Below are 22,567 nucleotides of genomic sequence, written 5' to 3' on the forward strand. Positions count from 1 at the left end.
CAAGCATAAGGCCCTGAGTTCAAACCCCAGACTGGCCATAAAAGAAGACTGGTGGCTCATGCCTGTAATCCTAGCTACTCAGGAGGCTGAGATCTGAGGATCGTGGTTCAAAGCCAGCCTGGGCAGGAAAGACCGTGAGATTCCTATCTCCAATAAACCATTAGAAAACTGGAAGCAGCACTGTAGCTCAAGTGGTAGAGCACTGGCCTTGAGCAGAAGAGCTGAGGGACAGCGCCCAGGCCCAGAGTCTAAGTCCATGACTGACAAAAAAAAAAAACAACTTTAAAAAAAAGTGAACATATTCCTGTCTTATGACCCTATCAATATAGATGGAAAATACTTTAGGTGTTTAACAAGCAAAATAAAAACATTTCTCCACACAAAAGTTGTACATGAATCTCATACAGTAGCTTTATTATAATAATCCAAACTGAAAATAACCCAAATATCCACCAATCAAGATGGATGGCTGGGCTGGGAAGGTGGCTCAGTGGTAGGGTGCTTGTCTTGCATGCATGAGGCCCTGGGTTCAATTCTTCAGCACCACATAAGCAGAAAAAGCTGGAAGTGGTGCTGTGGCTCAAGTGGTAGAGGGCTAACCTTGAGCTGAAGAGCTGAGGGACAGTGCCCAGGCCCAGAGTTCAGGCCCACAACCGACAAAAAAAAAAAAAAAAAAAGATGGATGGCTAAACAAATCGTGGTATATCCATAATTAAATTCTACTCAGCAATAAAAACTACTTTTCATGTCAAAATTGCTATTCTGAGTGAGAGAAATCTTTTTTTAAAAAAGGAAGTACTGTGACTTAATTTATATAGAATCCTACAACATGGAAACCACTGTACAGTGAGGGAAAAAAACAGGTTAGACAGGAGTGAGAGGAAAGGACACAAAAACATTTGGAATAAATGAAAATGTCACTTTGCTTGTGTGATGGTTTTACAGATGCATATGCATCTGTGATCATAGCATATATACTTTAAATAAGTGCAGTCTATTGTCCTTCATTTGTATCTCAATAAAGCTATAAAACTTGTTAATGGGAACTAACATCCAAAACCCACCATTCCCAAAAGGAAAGAACTGCTACTAAAAATAGACTTCACAGTACCAATAGGTCATTAAAGAGCCAAGTCCCATATGCTCCACTTAGGAACCTCTCTAATGAGAATTTCATTATCAGAGTACAATTCAGAAACACTGATATTCCCACTAATAAATAAGCATGAACACGGTATTAAAAAAGCAATAGTTTATACAATCAGCAATATTTTAATATAATTTTATTATTATTGAGGTGTTATACACAGAGGGATTACCATTTACTAAGCCAGGTAATGAATACAACTCTTTTTGGAAAGTGTTACCCCTTCCTTTGATTGGGCAACTATATATATATTGGGGGGGGGGAGAGACTCGGTAGTGGGGCCTGAACTCTGGGCCTGGGCGCTGTCCCTCAGCTCTTCAGCTCAAGGCTAACGTTCTACCACTGGAGCTATAGCACCACTTCTAGCTTTTTCTGCTTATGTGGTGCTGAGGAATGGAACTCAGGGCCTCATGCATGCAAGGCAAGCACTCTACCACCTTCTCAGCCTGTTACTATCTTTTTTTAAAGGACACAGAAAAAAAAAAAAGTTTTCAAGTATGTTGTACTACCTACCCATCAACTCAAAGCATTTCATTATTTGTTAAAACCAAGGTTAATCTCAAACTTCCATAAAATGATAATGAATGTGAAAAGGCATGATAGAATGACTACCATAATTCCAGTGATTTGACAATTTATCATCATCATGTAGCATGTCTTAGGTCCTGGCCACAAAAATGAAAACATTTAAGCCTATTTTCAACTCTTTTCTGACCTATAAGCATTAAAAAAAAAATCTTTATTGAAAAGGTGATGAGTAGGTGGGTTACAGTTACATAAGGTAATGAGTACATTTGGTTTTAAACATTATTACCCCATCACTCATTTTCTCCTGCTTCCCCTTCAAGTTGTAAGGCTCATATCCAACATTGTGTCAAGTGAATATCAATGTTGCATTAGTTCATCCTTTGTCCTTCTGTTTCTGTGATTCCCTTTCCCTTCCACAAATCAAACTTATAGATAAGACACCAGGTATAGAAAACTAAGAGAAACAAACAAAAATACCTCTATATAGGACATAATAAGAAACTCTTGTTTCCATATCTTGGAGTTCATGTTGATACGCTTCATCTTATAGGCACTAAGCAATTGGGTTATTGAGATCTCCTGTTAAGAATATTATAGACATATTCTAGTTCTTACAAATGAAGGAAACCATGCAAGCTACTTTTCTTTGGGTCTGGCTTACTTCATTTAGTATAATTTTTTCCAGGTCCTTACAAATGGGGCAATGTTATTCTTTCTAATGGAAACAAAGAAATCAATTCTTCTATAAGAATTAAGAAGTAGGTTGAGTATGTTTCTTAGAAAAGGATTTTAATTCGTCTCCATATCCTTTGTTGTTTTAATTCTGCCAATCTTAAATGACTGGGGTTCTCCATGGTTTCATTCTTTTTTTTTTCTAATCTCATTTCTAATTATTGGTTCTCAAACTTCAGTCTCCTAGGAAATTAGTTAAAAATAATTATCCTGCCAGGTGCTGGTGGCTCACACCTGTAATCCTAGATACTCAAGAGGCTGAGATCTAAGGATTGAGGTTCAAAGGCAGCCTGGGCAGGAAAGGCCATGAGCCAAACCTCCAATTAACCAGCAGAAAACCAGAAGTGGCGCTGTGGCCCATGTGATAGAGCATTCACCTTGATCTGAAGAGCTCAGGGATAGTGCCCAGGCCCTGAGTTCAAGCCCCACCACCGACAAAAAAAAAAAGTATTCCTTTGGCTGGGTGCTGGTGGCTCACGGCTATAATCCTAGCTACTCAAGAGGCTGAGATCTAAGGATCAAGGTTTGAAGCTAGCCTGTGCAGGAGAGTCTGTGAGATTCTTATCTCCAATAAACTACTCAGAAAAGCTAGCAGTAGCATTATGGCTCAAGTGGTCAGGTGATAGCCTTGAGCAAAAAGCAGCTCAGAGACAGTACCAGGACCAAAACACACACACACACACACACACACACACACACACACGCACGCACGCACGCACGCACGCATGCACGCGTGCGCAAATAATTCCCAACAGTTCAGATTCTGATTGATGAGAGCACATTCATCTTCCTATTTTTTAACAATTATCTCCTAGGGAACCAATACACATCTGAGAAACATTGCTTTAACCACTTCCCTAGAGCTTATAAATATTCCCATCTGTGGAGAACAATATCTGCAATTGCATTTTATCATTGATGATTCTCTATTCAATATTTCAAAACAACTCTTCATTTAAGGTCCAAACCCATTTATATTTCAAAACAACTCTTCATTTAAGGTCCAAACCCATTTATATTTGTTCCAAATGCTACTCTTCATTCAGAACTTCCCAATTCAGTGAATGCTTTCAACAACATATATTCTTGTTCCTCCTTGCCTCTCATCTCTAATCATCATGCATATTCCCTATATATTATTACCATAAACCTACACTATATTGCTACTATTCCAGGCCACACATTCTCCATTTCTTTCTTCAGTTACTATACCAGCTTTGGAACCAGTTTCCCAGCATCCTTCCAACACATCCATTACAAGGCTATGGTTTCCTTCCAGTATAAAATTCCAACATGTTGGCATGCCATAAAAGGCTCTTTGTGACTGGCTCTTGACAATCTTTCTAAAAGATGTCTCTGCAAACCTTCCATCCTTTGTGCCAGTAATATGGAACTATTTGTTATCAACTTCTTTGCCAGTTCAAAATGTGGTTCTCTCTTGTGAAAAATTTTCCCCAGACTTAACTGCTTCATTTCTTGATTTTCAAAACTGTGCTTGAGTCACCTTCTCTGTTAACCATTCTCTTTCAAACAATCACTTCCCTTCCCCAAAGACAAGTATTAAATTCCCACTCAAAAATATTTACTAAGCCAGGTATAATGATGAATGCCTACATCCCAACACTCAAGAAAGATGAGAGAAGGAAGATAACTTCCAGCCCAGCCTAGGTTACAGTGAGATTCCCCCTGCCCAGATAGGAGAAAAAAGATTACACGATAGTGTGTTGATGTACTTGAAAACCTCTGCATTTAGATTGCTAGTTCTGTTTTTCACATCTGTATACCCAACCCACTAGACAATGGGCACAAAGAAAACATTTAGTTAAGTGTCATCTGAATGAATGCATTCATGTACTGAGCGCTTCTAATGAGAATCTCTTTTGTATCAACCATGGAAAAATTTCCAGTACACAGAATAAACTGTCATTGCAGCCAAGTAGTTTGATATATTTTTTTAAAATTATCTTTATTTCTGATTCCATTAAATGTATAATGTGTGAAAAAAATGCAGGTCTACCACTCATACACTATATTTGTACCTGAGACATAAATATATATATATATTTATGTGTGTGTGTGTGTGTATATATATATATACACATATATATGGCAAGCTAGGTTTCCCTTCCCCGCCATAGGTTTAGACCTGCACTGTCCAATCCAGTAGCCACTATCTACAGGTGGCTATCTATTTAAGTCAATTAAAATTAAATAAAAATTTAAAATTCGGTTCCTCAATGACACTAGCCACATCTCAAGGGTCCCAAAGCCACGGATGGCTGGCTGGTGGCTATGATATTGGACGGTGCAGATTTTTTTTTTTCCGACAGCGCTGGCGACAGCAATTATAAAAAGACCTCGGAAACCCTCACTTACTTCTTAGCTCCCACGATCCTGGCGCTCCTCTGCAGCTTAAGGGAGGTGGGTCCCGGGGTCTAGCAAAATCACAAGCACACGAGTGAGGGCGGGGGGGGGGGGCTCCTGAACCCCGACCACAAAGAGAAGAATCCCCCGGGTGCCTCCAAGGGACGCTCTCGCGGGACAACTACCTCAGGCGAAGCAAGCAACGCTTTTTAGGAAAAGTATGTCGTCCTAGTTGCCTACAACGGGAAGGCAGGTGGCAAGACCAGAGCCTTCATCTTTCCCCATTCTCAAAGCGCTGCTGTCCCAGACGGAGGCTCGAAAAGGGAAAGAAAGAGGAAGGGGGAAAAGAAAGACAAGGGCTCTGGGAGGCGCCGAGGATGCAAAGGAAATAGAAGCTAATGGAGGCCAGGAGGTAGGAAACAGGAAGGGGAAAAAAAAGTGGGGAAAGAATGGGGGGCTGGTGGATCTGCTCTCAAAGGGTGGGGCCTACGGTGGGCTCGGATAAAACCAACTCTCCAGCGCGGGACAAAGCGCGCAGCCGCGCGGCCGCGGCCGGGGGGGGGGGGCTCGCGCTCTCGGTTTTGTTTTTTGTTTTGTTGTTGTTTTCTCTCTCTCGCTAAATCGTTAACGGTCACACCAAGAAACTCACGGCGGGGACAGCACCGAGCCGGGAAGACATCACTCCCTCTCCACGCCTAACAATTTCACCCGAGGGCTCCGGCCGCACCGACGCCACTTCCGCTCTCTCCGCCTTTCCCGGATGTGGACTCCGCGCCGCCTGGCCCCCCCCCCGGCTCAGCACACTCACTTCCGCCTCGTAGCTTCCGAGGGGGGCTGCGGCTGTCAGGGTCACGTGACGACCCTCTCCTCCGCCCCCTTCCCCCTCCCGCCGGCTCCGAGTCCTGTGAGACCCCGCCCCCCTCCGTCGCGGCCGCCGACCCGCGAGACAAGGCTGGGGAGGAGCTGGGAGCCCAGGGGCGGCCTCAACGCTCCTTCCCTGGGGTCCCCCCCCTTGGCAGGACACCTTGTCTCCCTCCCTGGCCCACCCTCACCCCACCCCACGAATGGGCGTGTGGATGCACATGGAGTTCAATTATTGCCTCTTTATTCATCTTAGTGAAACCGCAGACCCATTCATTCTCAGTCCCCTTCCCTCCAAGTGGAAAGAAACGGAAGCCCTTCCATTGTTGAGGGTGCAGAATTGGAGGCAATAGCTGGGAAAGGAAAGGAATCAGCTGGTAACTAGGTTAGGTGAAGACTTGGGGGAGCAGATCGCTCCTCACCTGCTAGTTCCGGGCCTCCAGATTTGCCACGCTTTGTGATGTTTCGGTGTGTCCCTCGGAGATAGGTTTGGGTAACTATGTGTGGACCTCTCCTTAGGGGAACCGTGCTTGAGTCTCTCTCTCGGGGGACTGGAATGGGTCCTCTCCGCATGGCGGTGTTGGCTCCTCTCTGGTTGACTGGGTGGACTGCTCTCAGAGTGGCTGTGGCGGCTTCTCCTGGAGGGACTAGGAGTCCTCCTCTCAGCCCGACTGCGGTGGCTTCTGGGCGAGGGCCTCGGCCCCCAGGGACTGGGATGGGATCTCCCGGAGGAGCTGTGTCCTCCTCTCTCAGAGAGGCTGCCATGGCTCTTGTCGGAAGGACTTGGCCATCTCCTCTCAGAGGGACTGAGGTGGCTCCTTTCTGAGACTCGGTGACGTCTCCTCTCTGGGGGATTGGAGTGGCTCTTCGAAGACCTGGAGTGACCTCGCTCCCAGCGTCTCCATTGCCTCTTCCCTGAGGAACTTCGATGTCTTCTCTCAGAGGGGCTGGCCTGGCTCCGCTGAGAAGACCTATGGCGTCTCCTCTCGGAGGAACTTCGCTGTCTTCTCTCAGACAGATTGCGGAGGGTTCTCTCAGAGGGGCTGAGGTGGTTTCTGCCGGAGGGAACGCCGTGGCCCCTCTGAGAGAGATGGCGAAGAGTTCTCTCAGAGGGGCTGAGCTGGTTCCTCTGAGAGGCATCCCATGGCGCTCTCTCCTGGGTGTCTTTCTCTACAAGGTAACTTTTCAAGGTTCTCTTGGAAAGGGAATGGGTTACCATTGTCCCTTGGGCTTGAAATCTGGCTGCTGCTCTGGGAAAGTTCTTAGACTCTTGGCTGGAGACTTCGTCTTGGTCACGGTTTCTCTTTGCTCTCCTGCTGCTGTCATTTTGCACTGTGCCCAAAAGCTGTATGTTCGAGGTGGTTTGGAAAGTGGTATCTGTTTGGAGGATAGAGGGCTCAAGATGTTGGAGAGATCTAAGTGTCTGGCAGGAGTTGACGCTTTCTAGCTGTTGAGCTGATCTGCATTCATCTGTCACTCCTGAAGGCACTATGTCCTTCTGCTTAGTGGTTGGAGTGGTTGGTCTTTGCTTATCACCCCGCCTCCTAGTTCTTCTGCTATCTCTTGCTAAGTAATAATCCCTGGATCTTTGTTTTGCATGGTACTTTTTGCCTGAATGCAAATTATCTGGCCTTGTCCTGTCCTCAGATTTCTGTCCAACCAAGGCTATGATTCTATGTGCTGTTTGAAATGCCTGCCTTACACCCTGAAAAATCAGTTGCAGGAACTTAGGCTGGGAAGATGAACTAGGTTGTCTTTTTAAAGAAGCAGAACTTGTCTGAGCTGCTCCCATCTTCCTCCTCGAATGGGCTGGTAATTCTCTTGAGGGACTCTTGGTGTAGAACTTTGTGTCTCTCTTTAATGTATGTTTTGATTCAGGGGTCTTTGTGGTTCTTACTCTATTCCATTTTTTAATCCGGTTACTCTCAGAGTCAGTCTCAAGTAGGGTGTGAACTGGAGGGAATTCACTCTTCCTACGCACTCTTGACTCTCCAGCTAAGTTGGGCATGCCCCGTTGCCTTTGCCTGACATGGACTTGTACAGGAGGAGGAGACTGGGAAGATCCAGATCTGAGATCTCTGGTGGGAGTGGGGCTTTTGGAAGCTGGAGTGTAGATTTTACCTTTCCTTTGTGATGGCAATTTAGACTTCCTTGGTATGACAGATCTGTCTCTTCCACGATATTTTGACAACTTCGGTCTTTTCCCAGTTCGCAACCTAAAGCCGAGATGCAACCGAATCTCACCACGGCCCTCAGGAGTGCTCACAAGGTGGAGCTGAGGATAGATAAGCAAATAAGGCCCCAAAGCAGCCTGAAATTTATGACAGCAATTAAATCCTGAACACCGTCCACACTGTAGGCAAATGGGGTACTTTAAGACAAGACCTGAAGCTAGAGGTGGAGGCACGTTGGGAGGGATTTGACTCCTTAAGAGTTTTGCTGCAATTTTTAGCTGTAGCTCTTGTAGCAAATTGAACTGTTCGGAGATGTCCAGCTTGGTCTGGGAAAAATAACTTGTCTTGAGGGAAAGTTGGGACTCAAAAATCCTTGCCTGTGAGTTTTCACCCTTAACTATGGGAGCAGGATCTTCCCCATGATAAAATATCCCAAATGAAGATTCTGACTTCACTGGGACAGGAAGCTGACTCCTTGCACATGAGAGAGGTATGTGCTGAGTGAACTCCTGTGATATGTCACTGAGCTTTGACTTTGTTTTCTTTATTCCAAGTCTACTCCCTGAGTATTGCCGTATTATGGAAGATATGGAGCCACGTGTCCACATCCTTAAAGCCATTCTTTTCTCAGGATGATGGCATAGTGTATGTCTCTGAATATAGTTTTTGACTACCGAAGGCTGTGAAGTAATTCTTGGACCCTTTTCTAGCCATCTCCTGGAAAATTCCATCAGTTCAGCTGGAACACCAAATAAATTTTGAATAGATGTACAGATATTCGTTGTTGCTCTTTCTCCTAAAGATGTTTGAGAACAAAGCTTCCTCTCCATAGTTGTCCCCAAGACATTGCCGAGCATTAACATACCGGAGAGATATTTCCTAGGTAATCGTTGTCTACAGGCATGACTCTCCCAGACATTCTTTTGTCTGCCCAGGAAAGAACGGAGAGAACCTCTCTGAGTCCCCGATCCTTCTTGAAAGGTCTCAGCAGATGATCTCCGGCTTTGTGGTGGATATTGAAAATGGCTGTGAAGCAAGTGCTCTAACTTATTCATATGCTTACTCTTAGTTCTCTTAGATGTTACATCTTCTTTCCAGATCTCAAGATGAAGAGTTTCCATGGTGTTTGCTGTTTTGTCAAAGGGCTGATTATGAAGGGCCAAAGGAAGGGCTGAAGACTTTGTTGTAATATCTATCCCAAGGTTTTTCATATCCAAATCTCTGGATACTTCCGGTATCCCCAAGTCCCGAAGGCTTCCTAATTCAGAGATTTGGACAGAACTTGAAATGAGTGAAATTGAAGGGCTGTGTAGAATCCTAGAGAAAGAATTCCCTTCTTGTAACTCTTCTGATGTTAACTCCTCTGAGTTATTCTGGCATACCTGTCCTGGGTTCAGATCCTCGGCGTCTATTATGTTAGGAGGCTCTGTTTTTGTCCCTGTGGATTTTACAACCTGAAGCCTTTGCTCCTGAATAAATACTATAGGTTCTTTATATGATGTTTGCTGTGAGGTTATTTCTGCAGATTTCACTTGGGTATTTGGCCTTGGAGTTAATTCCATAGGTTTTCCCAGTTTTTGAAGGTGTGGCTTTGGGAGTCCACTTAAACAATCCATTACTTCATTCCCGGATCCTATGGCAGCTCTTGTCGTTTCTACTACCTGAGGAATTGGTCTTGGTGCTAATTCCTCTGATTTTACAATCTGAGGCAGTGGTCCTGGGATTAACACAGTCTTTATTATTTGACATCCTGTCAGTGCCATCGCTTCCAAAATTTGGTGTGTTGGCTCCGTGATGAATTCCTTCGATTTCACATTTTGTAACCTAAGACCTGAAGCAAACTCTGAAGGTGTCACCTCTTGTGGTTTTGGAATGAACTTAACATATTCTGCCTTCTGCAGGGTTGGCCTTGGTAGTGTCACAGACTTCACAACTTGAAGTCGTGGCCCAGGAATCACTTTCACAGAAGGAGCTACTGGGGTGACCTCTACTGAGCAACCTACTTGAAGCTGTGCCCTTGCTGTGACTTGATCTAGTGGCTTTGAATTGATTCTCATACATTTTATAACTTGACCCAGTGGTCCTGCTAGGGCTGTTTCTGAATTTTTCATACTTTGATTCTGTGGTGGTTTTAGTCTAACAGATACATTTTCTTGCTGCCATGTCTTAGAGCTGAGTTCTACAGATTCTCTATGTCCTACAGTTTGATTTGTTTGCTTTGAGTGCAACTTGAAAGATTCCTCCGTTTGCAGCTTAGAGGTCACACTTAAAGATTCCAGGCATTGATGTCTTAACCCTAATGCTACTCCTGAAGATCCCACATGATGCTGTGACTTAGAGGTTAATTTCATAGGTTTCTCACAAGTCAATAGAGGTTCAGAAACTTGATGTCCTAACCTTGATGTCATGACAATAAATTCTGGTACTTGAACATCTAGTTTCAGAGGTATTCCTGAAGATTCTGTGCCTTTACATGTTGTCAATGGGGTCAACCCCGCAGTTTTCTTCAGTGTTTCTGGAACTTTATCTGCCAATGTTTGTGTCATATCTGGGGCTTGATAAATTGGTATTGAATTCAAACTACTATACTGAAGGACTTGGTACCTGGGCTTTGGGATTGTCTCTGTGTGTCCTACAAATAGAGGCCATGATCTAGGGATTTCAGAGGATTCTGTGGTTTGATCACTTGCTTTTGGAGTTCTGGCCCCAGATTTCATTTTTTGAGGCAGTAACTTTGGTGGTAACGTCATAGACTTCACAGTTGGTTGCAAAGACACTGAAGACAATTTCACGTGTTTTACACCTTGCAACTTTGGCTGTGAAGTAAACGTGAAAAGTTTCATACCTTGTGGCTGTGACTCTGGAGACATATTTGAAAATTTGACACTGGTCAGTTTGGGTCCTTGTAAGAACATCCTAGTTGACGTTGGTCCTAATGTCACTGGTTTCACATCTTGCCATCCTGAAGTGAACTCCTGGCAATTCATGCCTTGCTGTTGGGACCCTAGCTTTAGCTCCTCAGGTTTTACATCCTGAAAACATGACTTTGGTGCAAAGACCATAGATTTGACACAATGTGATCTGAAGTATGGTGTCAACCTTAAAGAACTCATACTTTGAGGTGGCCCAGGTTTCAACTCCGAAGTTTTCACATCCTGCAAACATGACTCTGGTACAAAAACCACATTTTGTTGTGTGAGGTGAGAGGACACCTTCTCAGAATTAATAACTTGTGGATGTGTCTGTGTTTTTAATGCTATAGGTGTCACTTTCTGACAACATGGCTTTAGTGGAAACATTTTATATTTCAAGTCCTGTTGCTCAGAGCCAGACGTCAAATTCATAGCAGTTAGTGGCTGTTTGCTCATATCCACAGACGTTTCATCTTTAAGCAGTGGCTCTGGTAAAAATACCACAGATTTCTGATCACTTGACTGAGGCCCCAGAGTGAACATACATTTTTCAGCTTGCTTCTGTGACCCAAGTTGGTTCTCCAAAAACTGGGCTCCTTGATACTTTGTCCCAGGTGTTAACTCAAATTTTGCAGCTTGCATGTATGGGCCAGAATTGAACAGAACATATTTTGTACTTTGAGATTCTGAACCATAGTTCAAGTGAGAAGGCTTCATGTTTTGCACTTGTGGCCCAGGACTGCACTTTTCAGAATTTATGCGCTGGTATTTTAACTCTGAATTCAACTCAGAAGAATTCATACCTTGAAACTGTGGACCAAAATTGACCTTGGTTGATATTATACCTTGACACTCTGTCCTTGGAGTCAATTCATACTGTATGTCTTGTAAATGTTGCACAGAGTGGAACACATTGGATTCTGTATCTTGAACTTCTGGCCTTATGTGAAACTCAGAAAATCTCATACCTTGAAGTTTTTTCCCTGAAGTACCTTCAGAAGCTTTTGTACCTTGCAGGTATGTCCCAAGTTTGCATTCTGTGGAATTTATAAAATGTGATTTAGTCCTTGGATTCAATTTAGAAGAATTCATACACTGCGCTTGTGACCCTGGGTTGCATTCCGTGGGTGCTACACCTAGAAACTTTGATCCTGGAGTCAATTCAGAATTCACATTTTGCAAATGTGATCCAAAATTGACTCTCACACATGTCTCACTTTCGATTTCGGTCTCTAGATTGAACTCAGGTTTTATACATTGAAATTTTGAGATTTCAGGTGATTCAGATAGTTTAACATCTTGCAAATGTAGTCCAGGGTTGCACTGAATAGAGGTTACACACTGAAGCTGTGACCCTGGAATGCATACAGAAGAATATGCACCTTGCAAATGTGACCCAGGGTTGCAACCAGTAGAGTTTACACACTGAGGTTTTGGCTCTGGAATGTATGCAGAATTCACACCTTGCAAATGTGGCTCAGGGTTGCATTCAATAGAGTTTATACACTGAAATTGTTGCCCTGGAATGGATATAGGAAATTTTAATGGACCAGTGTTACAGCCAGTAGGCCCAACACACGGAGACTTTGGCCCTGGAAAGCATGTAGAAGAATCTGCATATTGAAAATGTGGCTTAGGGTCACACCCCATAGAATTGACACACTGAGATTTGGGCCCTGAAGTGCACGCAGAAGAACTTGCACTTTGCAAAGGTAACCCAGGGTTGCACCCAATAGCATTTACACATTGAGGTTTTGTCCCTGTAAGGCATGCAGGAGAGTTTACACCTTGAAAATGTGGATTATATCCATTCAAATCAATATATGGTGGTTTGGGCCCTGAAATGCATGTAGATGAATTCGCACTTTGCAAATGTGGTCCAAAGTAGAACATCTTAGATTTCATATCTTCAAGCTCTGGCCCAGGTTTCAGCTCAGAAGAGTTTATGCCTTGTAATTGTGCTGTCAAGTTTTTATGCTGAACCCATGGCCCTGGATTAAGTTCAGAGAATTTTCCACTTTGCAATTCAGGCTCATGCTTTAATTCCAGAGGTTGTGCATCTGGAAGCGTGGTCTCTATGCACAGCTCAAAAGGTTTTATCCCTTGCAGCTGGGGCTCTAATGATTTTGTACCTGGAAACTCCGTTCCCAGGGAAATTTTCACTTCTTGCAACTGTTCTGAATTGAATTTCATAGATTTCACATCTTGAAACTTGGTTCCTGTGCATAATTCTGAAGACTTTATATGCTGCAAATGTGACTCCGGATTAAACACCATGAAGTTTACTCCTTGAAACTGTGGCCATTGACTTGATTTATGAGATTTCTCATCTTGACGCTGATTCCCAGCATTGAATTGAGAAGGTCTCATACTATGAGAGAGTTTTGCAACCTGCAATTTGGAGTCATGGTTGACTCCTGTATTGTTCACCATTTGAAGGCTTATGGACTTAGATTTTACACCTTGCAACTTTTCCTCAGGGTTGAATTCCATGGATTTCATGTCTTGAAGTTGTATCTCTGGTGTCACCATAAATAAGTTCCTATTTTGTAGCTGAGGGGCTGAGTTGACCTGAAATGGTCTCCTGGATTGTACCTTACTTAAAGTCAATTGAAAAGACTCCACATCTTGCCACAGTGTCTGAGGCATGAACCCCACAGATTGATCTTTTTGAAGCTTTGTTCCTGGAATCATGTGAGAAGATTTTACACATTCCAGGTGTGGCTCAGAACTGACCTGCACAGGTTTTACATCTTGAAACTTTGTCCCCAGGATCAACTTAGAATCTTTTGTACCTTGCAACTGATTGCCTGAGTTGTACTTCATTGCTTCCTGATCTGGTATTAAGTCAGAGGTCACATTTTGTAACTTTAGACAATCTTTGGCCTCTACAGATTTCCCATTTTGAAACTTTATTCCTTGAATCAACTCAGAAGATTTTTCACCTTGTATCTGTGTGGCAGAATTGAAGTCCACTGAATTCACACCTTGAAATTTTGTTCCTGTGATCATCTCAGAAGATTTCACACTTTTAAAGCATTGTCCAGAACTAAACTCCATTGGTTTTGCACCTTGAAATTTTATACTCATGAGCAGCTCAGTAGGGCTTCTGTCTTGTAATTGTAGGTCTAAATTCAGTCCTACAGTTTTCACACCTGAGAACTCTTCTCCCAGGGTTAAATCAGGCTTCTCACCTTGTAGCTTTGGATCTGACTTGACGTCTACAGATTGCACATCTTGAAACTTTTCCCATGGAATTGCTTCAGATTTCATACCCGATGACTCAAAACTGAAATTAATACCTTTTACATCTTGAACTTTTATACCTGGGATCATTGTAGAAGATTTCACATCTTGTAACTGTGGGCCTGATTCTAATTCTACCAAGTTCACATCTTGAAGTTGTGTCTTCAGTATTGACTTGGAAGATTTTATTCCTTGCAACTGTGACCCAGGTTCGAAGCCTGTAGATTTGCTGTCTTGAATCTTGGTCCCCATTGTCAAATCAGAAAATGTCTCTTCCTTCATCTGTGACCTAGGGCTTAAGGTAAATTTTATATGTTGGGAATTTGTCTTAGGTGGCAACTGAGAACATTTCATACTTTGCCATGGGGACTCAGAGTTGAGTTCCTCAGATTTCATGCCTTGAAGCTTTTCCTGGCTAGCCAACTCAGACAATTTTATACTTTTCAAATGAAGTAGGGAGTTTAGCGCTACAATTTTATCACTTTGTAATTGTAGTCCTTGGCTTAACATCTTGGACTTCATTTCTGGAAGCTGAGTATCTTGTATAAACGCTGGAGACTCTCCATCTTGAAACTGGGTTCCTATGGATGACTCGGAGGGCTTTACTTTTTGTAGCTGTATTTCTGGGGTCAACTCAGATTTCATATGTTGTAAATGAAGACCAGGTTTGAATGTCACTGGCTTTAAATCACTAAGTTTTGACCTAGAAATTGAGTCACCTGATTTTATGCTCCGCCACTGTACCCCAGATTTCGAATCAATAGGTATGAACCCTTGCGGCTGATGTTCCTGGAGTAGTGCTGAAGGTTGTATGCCCTGAAGCTTTGGCATTGGAATCAACTCTGCTGTCTTTTTATCTCTCAACTTTACTGAAGGTTTCAACTCTTGAAATTGTGATCCAAGATTTAGCATAGATTTTGTAACTTGGAATTCGGGTTTTGGCATCTGCTGAATAGATCCCATACTTCCAAGCCATGGCTTTTTGTTTAACTCCACAGTTTCCATACCTCCAAGCTGTGGCTCTGAGGCTGAAGCAGAAACTTTCCTTCTTTGTAGCTCTAATCCTACAGGCAATTTGGGGGCTTTCTCACACTGCAACTGTAGCCCAAGACTAAACACAGATTTTTCTCCTTGGGGTTTTGAGCCTAGAGTCAACAGACAGGACTTTGCATCTCCCAAGTGTATGGATGGCTTCAATTCTGAAGGTTTGACACCCTGAGATTGTGACCCAAGATTTAACCCTGCAGATTTTACACCTTGGAATTCAGGACCTGGAATCCACTGAATAGATGTCATACTTCCAAGTTGTGGATCTTTGCTTATTCCCACAGTTTTTATGCCTTGAAATGGTGGCTTCAAAGTCCATTCCCAGGGTTTCACCTGGTGTAGCTGTGGCCCGGGGCTCACCTTGAATGGGTTTGTATTTTGCCACTGTGGTTCACATTTGAACTCTTCAGCTGTAATACCTTGAGTAACTGGTTTCGGAGCCATTTTAAATGATTGCATATCTTTACACCACTGTACCTTGGAGTTGAGGTCTACAGATTTTATAGCCTTGGATTTAGGCTCTGTAATTACCTTCAAAGATTCAGACCCTCTCTTCAATTGGTCTACATTCACAAACCACTCTGGTGGGTTTGCAGATATTGGACCATCCTTTCCAGGCCCAAGAGCTAAATCCACAGGTGTCATTCCCTGGAACTGTTGCTCTGGTGTTAAATCTACAGGCTTTATTCCATGAAACCCATTTCTCCTGATTATATTCACAGACCTTAGTACCTGCTTCTTTATCCTTGGGTTAAACTTCACAACTATGAAGCTTTGTAGCTGCTGGTTTTGAATCTTCTCTGCAGATTTTAAAGTTTGCTGCTTAAAACATTGGCTAATCTCTTCAAGTTTTATATCCTGGGTTTGTGGTTCTGAAATCAGTTTGTCAGATGTCATACTTGGAAGCTGAATTAATGACTCTGGTGCAAAGGCTATAGAATTCTGATCTTGCCTGTTTGGCCCAAGTTGCAACTTCATAGCTTTCTCACTTTGAACCTGTGGATCTGAGACCAACTCCCCAGTTTTCAAATCTTCAAGTCTTGAACCTGGAATCAACTTCACAGAATTCACATCTTCAAGCTTGCGATCATGAGTAAATTCCACAGATTTGAAATCTTTTCTCTCCACAGATTTTACACTCTCCAGCAGTTGAGAAATTGGGTTTGTATCTGTAGATTTCATGCCCTGTAAACATGGCTTCGGAATTAAGATGTTAGATTTTATATCTTCCAGCTTTGATCCTGAAGGCAGAAACTCAGACTTTAAACCTTTGAACTCTGAGCTCAGGGTCAGTTCTTTAGGGTTCATAGCTTCTACTTGTAGCCCTGGAGTTAACGCCATAGATTTGACTTCTCTCAGCTCTGGTATGGATTTCAGAACTCCCAAATGTAACAATGAGTTGAACTCTGTATGTTTCAGATCTTCCTCTTGCTGTAGCTCCGAGATCGATTTATATTTTAAATTTTGCAATTCTGAGATTGGTGTCTGCTCCCTAGATTTTATGTCTTCCAACTGTGGTCCTTGGACCAATTCAGAAGACTTTTTACCTTGTGACTGCAGTCTTGTAGTCAGTGCAGAATGGTTTACACTTAGTGACTGTCTCCCAGGAGTTAATGCTATAGATTCTCCATTTAGAATCTGTGTCTCTGAGACTAATTCACAGGAAATTTCACCTTCAGAGCTTGGCATATGGTTCACTGTTGCATGTTTTACATCTTGAAACAGTGGCTCTGGTACTAACAACCCTGGCTTAACCTCTTGCCTCTCTGACTGTGAGGACAACTCCAACTGTTTTTTGCATTTTAACTGTGGCCTTGAGTTTAACTCTGAAGATTTCACACATTGAGGTTGAATTCCTGGTGTTAAGTCAAAAAATTTGACATCTCGTAGACATGGTCCTGTGGTAAGCCCCACCTGTTTCGTATCTTGAAGCCCTGGAGACATTCTTGCTAATAATTTGGGGTCATGAAGTCCTAACTCTGCAGTCTCCTCTGCAAAATTCCTATCATAAAACATCGATCCTGGGATTTGATCTCCAAATTTGACACCTTGAAGCTTTGGCCCTAAAGTCAAGCCAGGAAAATTGACATCTTGTTGCCATAGCCTTAAATTGACTTCCTCAGATTTCAAATCTTCAGATTGTAGTTCTGAGCACAACATAGACTCCAGACTGTGAAATTGGAATCCTTCAGTAGACAGAACAGACTTCATATCTTCAATCTGTGGTCCTTGGCTTAACTGCAAAAATGATTCTGATATACACTCTACAGACTTTATATCCTGAAGTGGGATTCCTTCTCCCAGCTGTATCTGTTGGGAACTTTGATACTTTGGATCTGGGATCAAATCAGAAAATCTGACATTTTGCAAGTGTGGTCTAGTGTTTAGTTCTGCAGTTTTCACTCTTTGAGATTGGGGTTCTGGATTAAACTGAACGGATTTGACAGTTTGATGCTTTTGCCTTGGGATAAAATCTGGCAATTTGATTTCTTGCTCTGGGGAACCTGGCATCATTTCAACAGATTTTATTCCAAAATGTGGTGGTCCTGAGATTAAATGTGCAAGTTTTTTTCTTTGAAGAAGCGGCTCTTGAGATAACTTTGAAAATCTTACACTTTGCAACTGTGGCCCCGCAACTGATCCGAAAGATTTGACATTTGGCTGTCCTGAACCTAGATTTAAATCCACAGATTTCACATTTTGGAGCTGTGTCCCCTCAGACAATTCCTCTAGTGCCATATCTTGTAGCATTAGGTCAGGTTTTGGCTTCTCAGATTCTACCACTGCTGTAGCTGATGGACGGATTAAATTCACACTTTGCCCGTCTTGCAACTGTGACTCTGGATCCATTTGTCTACACTTTGCTCCCTGGAGCTGTGGCCTGAGAATCAAGCCTTTAACGTGTAGTTTTGGTTCAGCAGATAATTTTGTAGAACCTATCACTAATGGAGATGAATCTGTCTTCTCTTCTTGTATCCCAGGTCCTAGAGTCAAATCCAGAGATTTTATTTTTGAATATGGTTCTGGGATAGACTTTTGGATCTTATCATCTTGAGGCAATGTCAACCTCACTGTTTCTGTGTCTTCATATTCGGAATTTAGTGGCATCTTTGACAACTTAGTGGCTTCTGAATGTGGCTCTACATTCAGATGAATGGCTTTCCCACCATTGGGCTTTGGATTTGGGGTCAATACTTCTGATTTTACAGTTTTCTTTTCTGATCCACATAGCAAAGATAGAGATTCCATTTGGTGTTGTAATTCTAGGGTCCCTTTCACCTCTCCTACAACATGGCTCCTAGATTTAAGAGTGTCATGAAATGGCATTGAGCTCATCTCTATAGATGCTGAAGTTTGGCTCAATGGTCCTGGGGCATTTCCTAAAGATGATGACGTAAACCCAACAGGTTTTTCCACTTGATGACAAATGTCAGAGGTCAACTTTGTTTTTGCTTCTTGATATCCAGTTTTAGTTTCTTGAAACTCTAGGGGTTGTGCCAAAGGAACATATTCTGTACCTTGGAACTGTGAATTGGGGATCAAACCTGTAGATTTCCTACTCTGTGACAGTAATGCTGGCACTAAGTCAGCAGATTTTACACTCTGCCATTGACATTCTGGGGCTGAGTCTATAGGTTTCATAGCTGGGATTGTCTGTCCATAGTCTACCATTGGAGGGACATCATCTCTGGTCATATCTACAGATTTCATACTTTGTAATCCTGCCCCTAGGATCATGCTCTCGGGCTTTACATTTTGCAACTCTTGGGATACCTTTATGGAATCCATTACTTCTTGTAGACACGGCTCTTGGTTAAGCTTCACCATTACTGAAGATTTTTTGACTTGATGTGGTAGTTTTTGGCTTATTTCAATAGATTCTGTACTTTGGCCTGGTGACCCTGGAAATATCCCTAAATATTGCATTATTTGAGGAGGTGACTGTACTAATTCAGATTTCTCCATTTGTAGACAAGTGTCAGAGGCCAGCTCCATAGTTTCTGTCACTTTATGGCTCTGTCTTGGACTCATCACTGAATATTCTACTGTTTGATGCCATGGGGTCAGATTTGAAGGACCCATGACCTGATGAGACAGTCCTGAGGTTAATGATACAGGTTCTGAACCTTGAAATTGTGTAGTCATCCTTACTGAGTCCTGCATTTGAGCATATAACCCAGAAGTCAGTTCTGGAGATTTCTTGATAGGAGATATTGGCTGTGGAGTCAAACCATCAGATTCTACAACTAGTGACTGTGGTCCTGTGGGCAACTTGAGTACTACTGGGGTTACCTTTAGAGAATGTATAGACTGATGTCGTGTTAGAAACAGTCCTGCTGACTCCTTGATTTTAGGTGATGCCTTTGGAGGCAAACTCACAGATTTTATAATTCCAAGTGAGGTAGAACTAGAAGTAGTCAAATTCTCTGGTAGAGATGGTGGCTTAGGGGTCAGATTTTCAGTTTGAAATTGTGAACCTGAAGTCAAAGCCTCAGATTCTATAACACGTGGCTGTTCTGGTGGAATTATTCCCATGAAATCCATGGCTTGTAATAGTGCCACTGGAGTTATTTTCGTGTGATCCGTGACTTGTGGTGTTGACATCATTTCCAGTGATTCTGTGTTTTGATGTATTCTTGAAGTAATCTTTGCTTGTTCCATGGCTTGATTCTGTGGCCCGGGGGTCATACTCTCTGAATGCATGCATTTATGCTGTGGCCCTGGGATCATACCCACAGTTTTCATAACTGTATGTTGTGGCTTTGCGCTCATCTTTCCTGGTTTTATAGCTTGACAATCCAATATTGTGTCCATCTTCGCTGACTCCATGACTTGATGTTGTGACCTTGGGGTCATTCCTACTGGCTCTACGATATGTTGATGTGATTTGCTCATCATCCCCATAGAATCCATGACTTGAAGCAATGCTACAGGAGTTACCCTCACATTATCTGTGGCTTGATTCAGTCTTGAGGCTGTCATCTTTGATTCTGAAACTTGATGTCGAAGACATGGGGTTAACTTCACTGATTCAGTTACTTGCTCTAGTGGTTTGGGTGTTACACTCATTGTTTCCATACTTTCCACTTGATTTGATGGCTTTGGGAACAAACTCGCAGATTCTATCACTTCTGAATGTGTTTCGGGAATCATTCCCATTGAGTCCATGACCTGAAGCAATTCCAATGGAGTTACCTTTATGCTGTCTTGATGAGGTAGTCTTGGAGTCAGCTCCACATTAGTCACTTGTGCCTTATGCTGTTGGATCCTTTTTTCGGGAAAACCAGCCACCCTCTGCCTGATACTAATCTCTAGCACATGTTTTGGGTCTTTCTTTAGTAAGGTGGTCTCTTCTCCTAAACTTCTTAGAGGTGGAATGTCCACTGACATAATTAAGGGCTTGCATCCAAGGATTTGGGGGTCATCTCCAGATTGTAACTGCTTACTTGAGATATGTGACTGTATATTTTTTGTTTCTGCCCTATTTAATTCAGGGTCCACCTCAGTGTTCACATGGAATTGAAATGGTGGAAAGTCTGACGATTTATTGTTGGCATTTTGTTTAGTGCTTTGACCAATCGGTATAGACAATTGGACTTGAGAGTTCTCTGATTCTGGGACTAAACAATCAGTCGTTGCCCACGATTCCTTCACAGTCAGAGGCACTCTTTGTTCCTGTAAAGTATAAGCCTTCCAAGACACATGTCCTTCTAGCTCCCCTCTGACCAACGAAGAGAGCTGGATTGGAGCCCACTCTGGGAACTGTGGTCTTTCACTTGAAACACAATTTAGCCCATGATCTTTGACCAAACGACGCCTTCTTTTTCTCTTATCTTTTGTCTTCTCTTCTTGTTTGCAGAGATTTAGGGGATTGAGAATAGAGTTAATGAAAGAGTTTTGAGGGTGGAAGGATGAAAGAGCTGCCAAATTCTGAAAAAGTTCTGATTTCTTTGGCTCTTTCCACTGAAAGGGAGACAGGGATGTGCCTTGGTTCCTGAATGCAGATGGTTGGTTTTGAGGTGAAACGGGTAAATTTTTGCTCGGGAATTGCCAAGTTGTTCCTTCTGAAAAGACAGGAAGACAAGACAGGCTGGAGCTTTTGCTTGATGATCCAGAGGAGAGGCTGTGGCTGGTAGAACATTTGGCCTTCTCACAGTAACAACAAGGTAGAACATCCTCCTGAGCCACAAAAACAGAGGAAGAAGAGGAGGAGGTAGAGGAGGAGGAAGAAATCATATCCTGGAATTCAGGCAAAGGCTGTTCCATAAGACTTGATCTAAGAAATAAAGAGAAAGGCTTTCATTTGGAGTCAGAATGTGTGTGTGTGTGTGTGTGTGTGTGTGTGTGTGTGTGTGTGTATAAAAAAGTGGCTACTTCAAATTTTTGGGTGTGAGGGAGAGTTGGGAAAGAAAAATGACTTCCCCCTACTCTCCCAAAGGGAGAAAAATATTCCCATTTTACTCAGAAATGATCCTTTTACCAGTTTCAACCCAGAACTGCCAAAAATTACCTTTTCCCCTTTGCCTTCCTCCTTTTTCTTGGGCGGGGGGTCCGGTCGTGGGGCCTGAACTCTGGGCCTGGGAGCTGTCCCTCAGCTCTTCAGCTCAAGGCTAGCACTCTACCACTTGAGCCACAGCACCACTTCCAGCTTTTTTTCATTTTGCTTATGTGGTGCTGGGGAATCGAACCCAGGGCCTCATGCATGCAAGGCAAGCACTCTACCACTGAACCACCTCCCCAGCCCCTGCCTTCCTCCTTTAATCCTTGCTTCCTTCCTCCCTCTTCAGTGTTCTAATCTCCCATCCCATCTCCAGAAATGATGTTGCCTGACCTTGCATTTTCCAGATGTTGGAAGATCTGTCGGAGACTCCTGTCTATTGACCAGAGTATATATTCCTGGGTCCAGCCCACAGGGACTCCTGAAACACTGGATACAGCAGCAGGTATGTCAGTGTGATTCAAGTGTTTAAGTACCAGCAAACAAAACAATAAAAAGAGAGATTTAAGTTAGAAAAGAGATAAATAGCACAATGAAAACAGTAAGGATCAGCTTTGTTAAGAACTCTTAACTTTTACAAGTAGGATAGTTTAGTAGGGCAGTTTTTAAACAGACTACTCACAAGACTACGTTAGCATCCATGGAATCCATTCTGGGGTTTTCTTCCAACTGTGGAACTGGGAATAGGCATCATGATTAGCATCATGTTAGCATCATGATTATTGACATCATCTAATATAAACCCCTCATTCTGCTGTGTGCTGGTGGCCTGTAATCCTAGCTACTCAGAAGGCTGAGATCGGAGGAGTGCAGTTTGAAACCAGTCCAGCAGGAAAGTCTATAAGACTCATCTCCAATTAAATACCAAAAAGCCAGAAGTGGAGGTGTAACTTAAGTATCACAGTGCTAGCCTTGAACACAAAAGCTCGTGGACAGCACCCAGGCCCTGAGTTCAAGCCCCAGGACTGGCACAAACAACGACGACGACAACCAAACCCTACCCCTTATTCTGCAAACAAGGAAACACACATGAAGTCAACTCCAAGATCATAAAGCA

At 42.9% G+C, this 22,567-nt stretch overlaps 2 protein-coding genes across 6 annotated transcripts in view; both read right to left on the reverse strand.

The window, feature by feature from the left end:
• Positions 1-5,538, reverse strand: part of Znf512 (zinc finger protein 512) — a 40,546-nt gene extending 35,008 nt beyond the window's left edge. For 4 of the 5 annotated variants that reach the window (XM_013013752.1, XM_013013750.1, XM_013013751.1 and 1 more), the window contains exons 1-2: positions 5,421-5,538; positions 4,784-4,842 (exon numbers count right to left, since the gene is read on the reverse strand). In XM_013013752.1, the coding sequence (XP_012869206.1) occupies positions 4,784-4,842; positions 5,421-5,450 (89 nt within the window). In that variant the 5' untranslated portion in view covers positions 5,451-5,538. The remainder of the gene's footprint in view (positions 1-4,783; positions 4,843-5,420) is intronic. The other variant, XM_013013753.1, reaches the window with a different exon arrangement.
• A 512-nt stretch (positions 5,539-6,050) lies between these two features.
• LOC105983584 (chromosome unknown open reading frame, human C2orf16) lies at positions 6,051-22,161 on the reverse strand. Its single transcript, XM_013013530.1, has 2 exons — positions 22,133-22,161; positions 6,051-21,288 (listed from the first exon to the last, which is right to left on the reverse strand). The coding sequence occupies exons 1-2, from the start codon at positions 22,159-22,161 to the stop codon at positions 6,051-6,053; spliced, it is 15,267 nt and encodes a 5,088-aa protein (XP_012868984.1).
• Between the last annotated feature and the right edge of the window lie 406 nt (positions 22,162-22,567).

Source organism: Dipodomys ordii, unplaced genomic scaffold (genome assembly GCF_000151885.1).
Source record: "Dipodomys ordii isolate 6190 unplaced genomic scaffold, Dord_2.0 Scaffold20, whole genome shotgun sequence".
NCBI lineage: Eukaryota > Metazoa > Chordata > Mammalia > Rodentia > Heteromyidae > Dipodomys > Dipodomys ordii.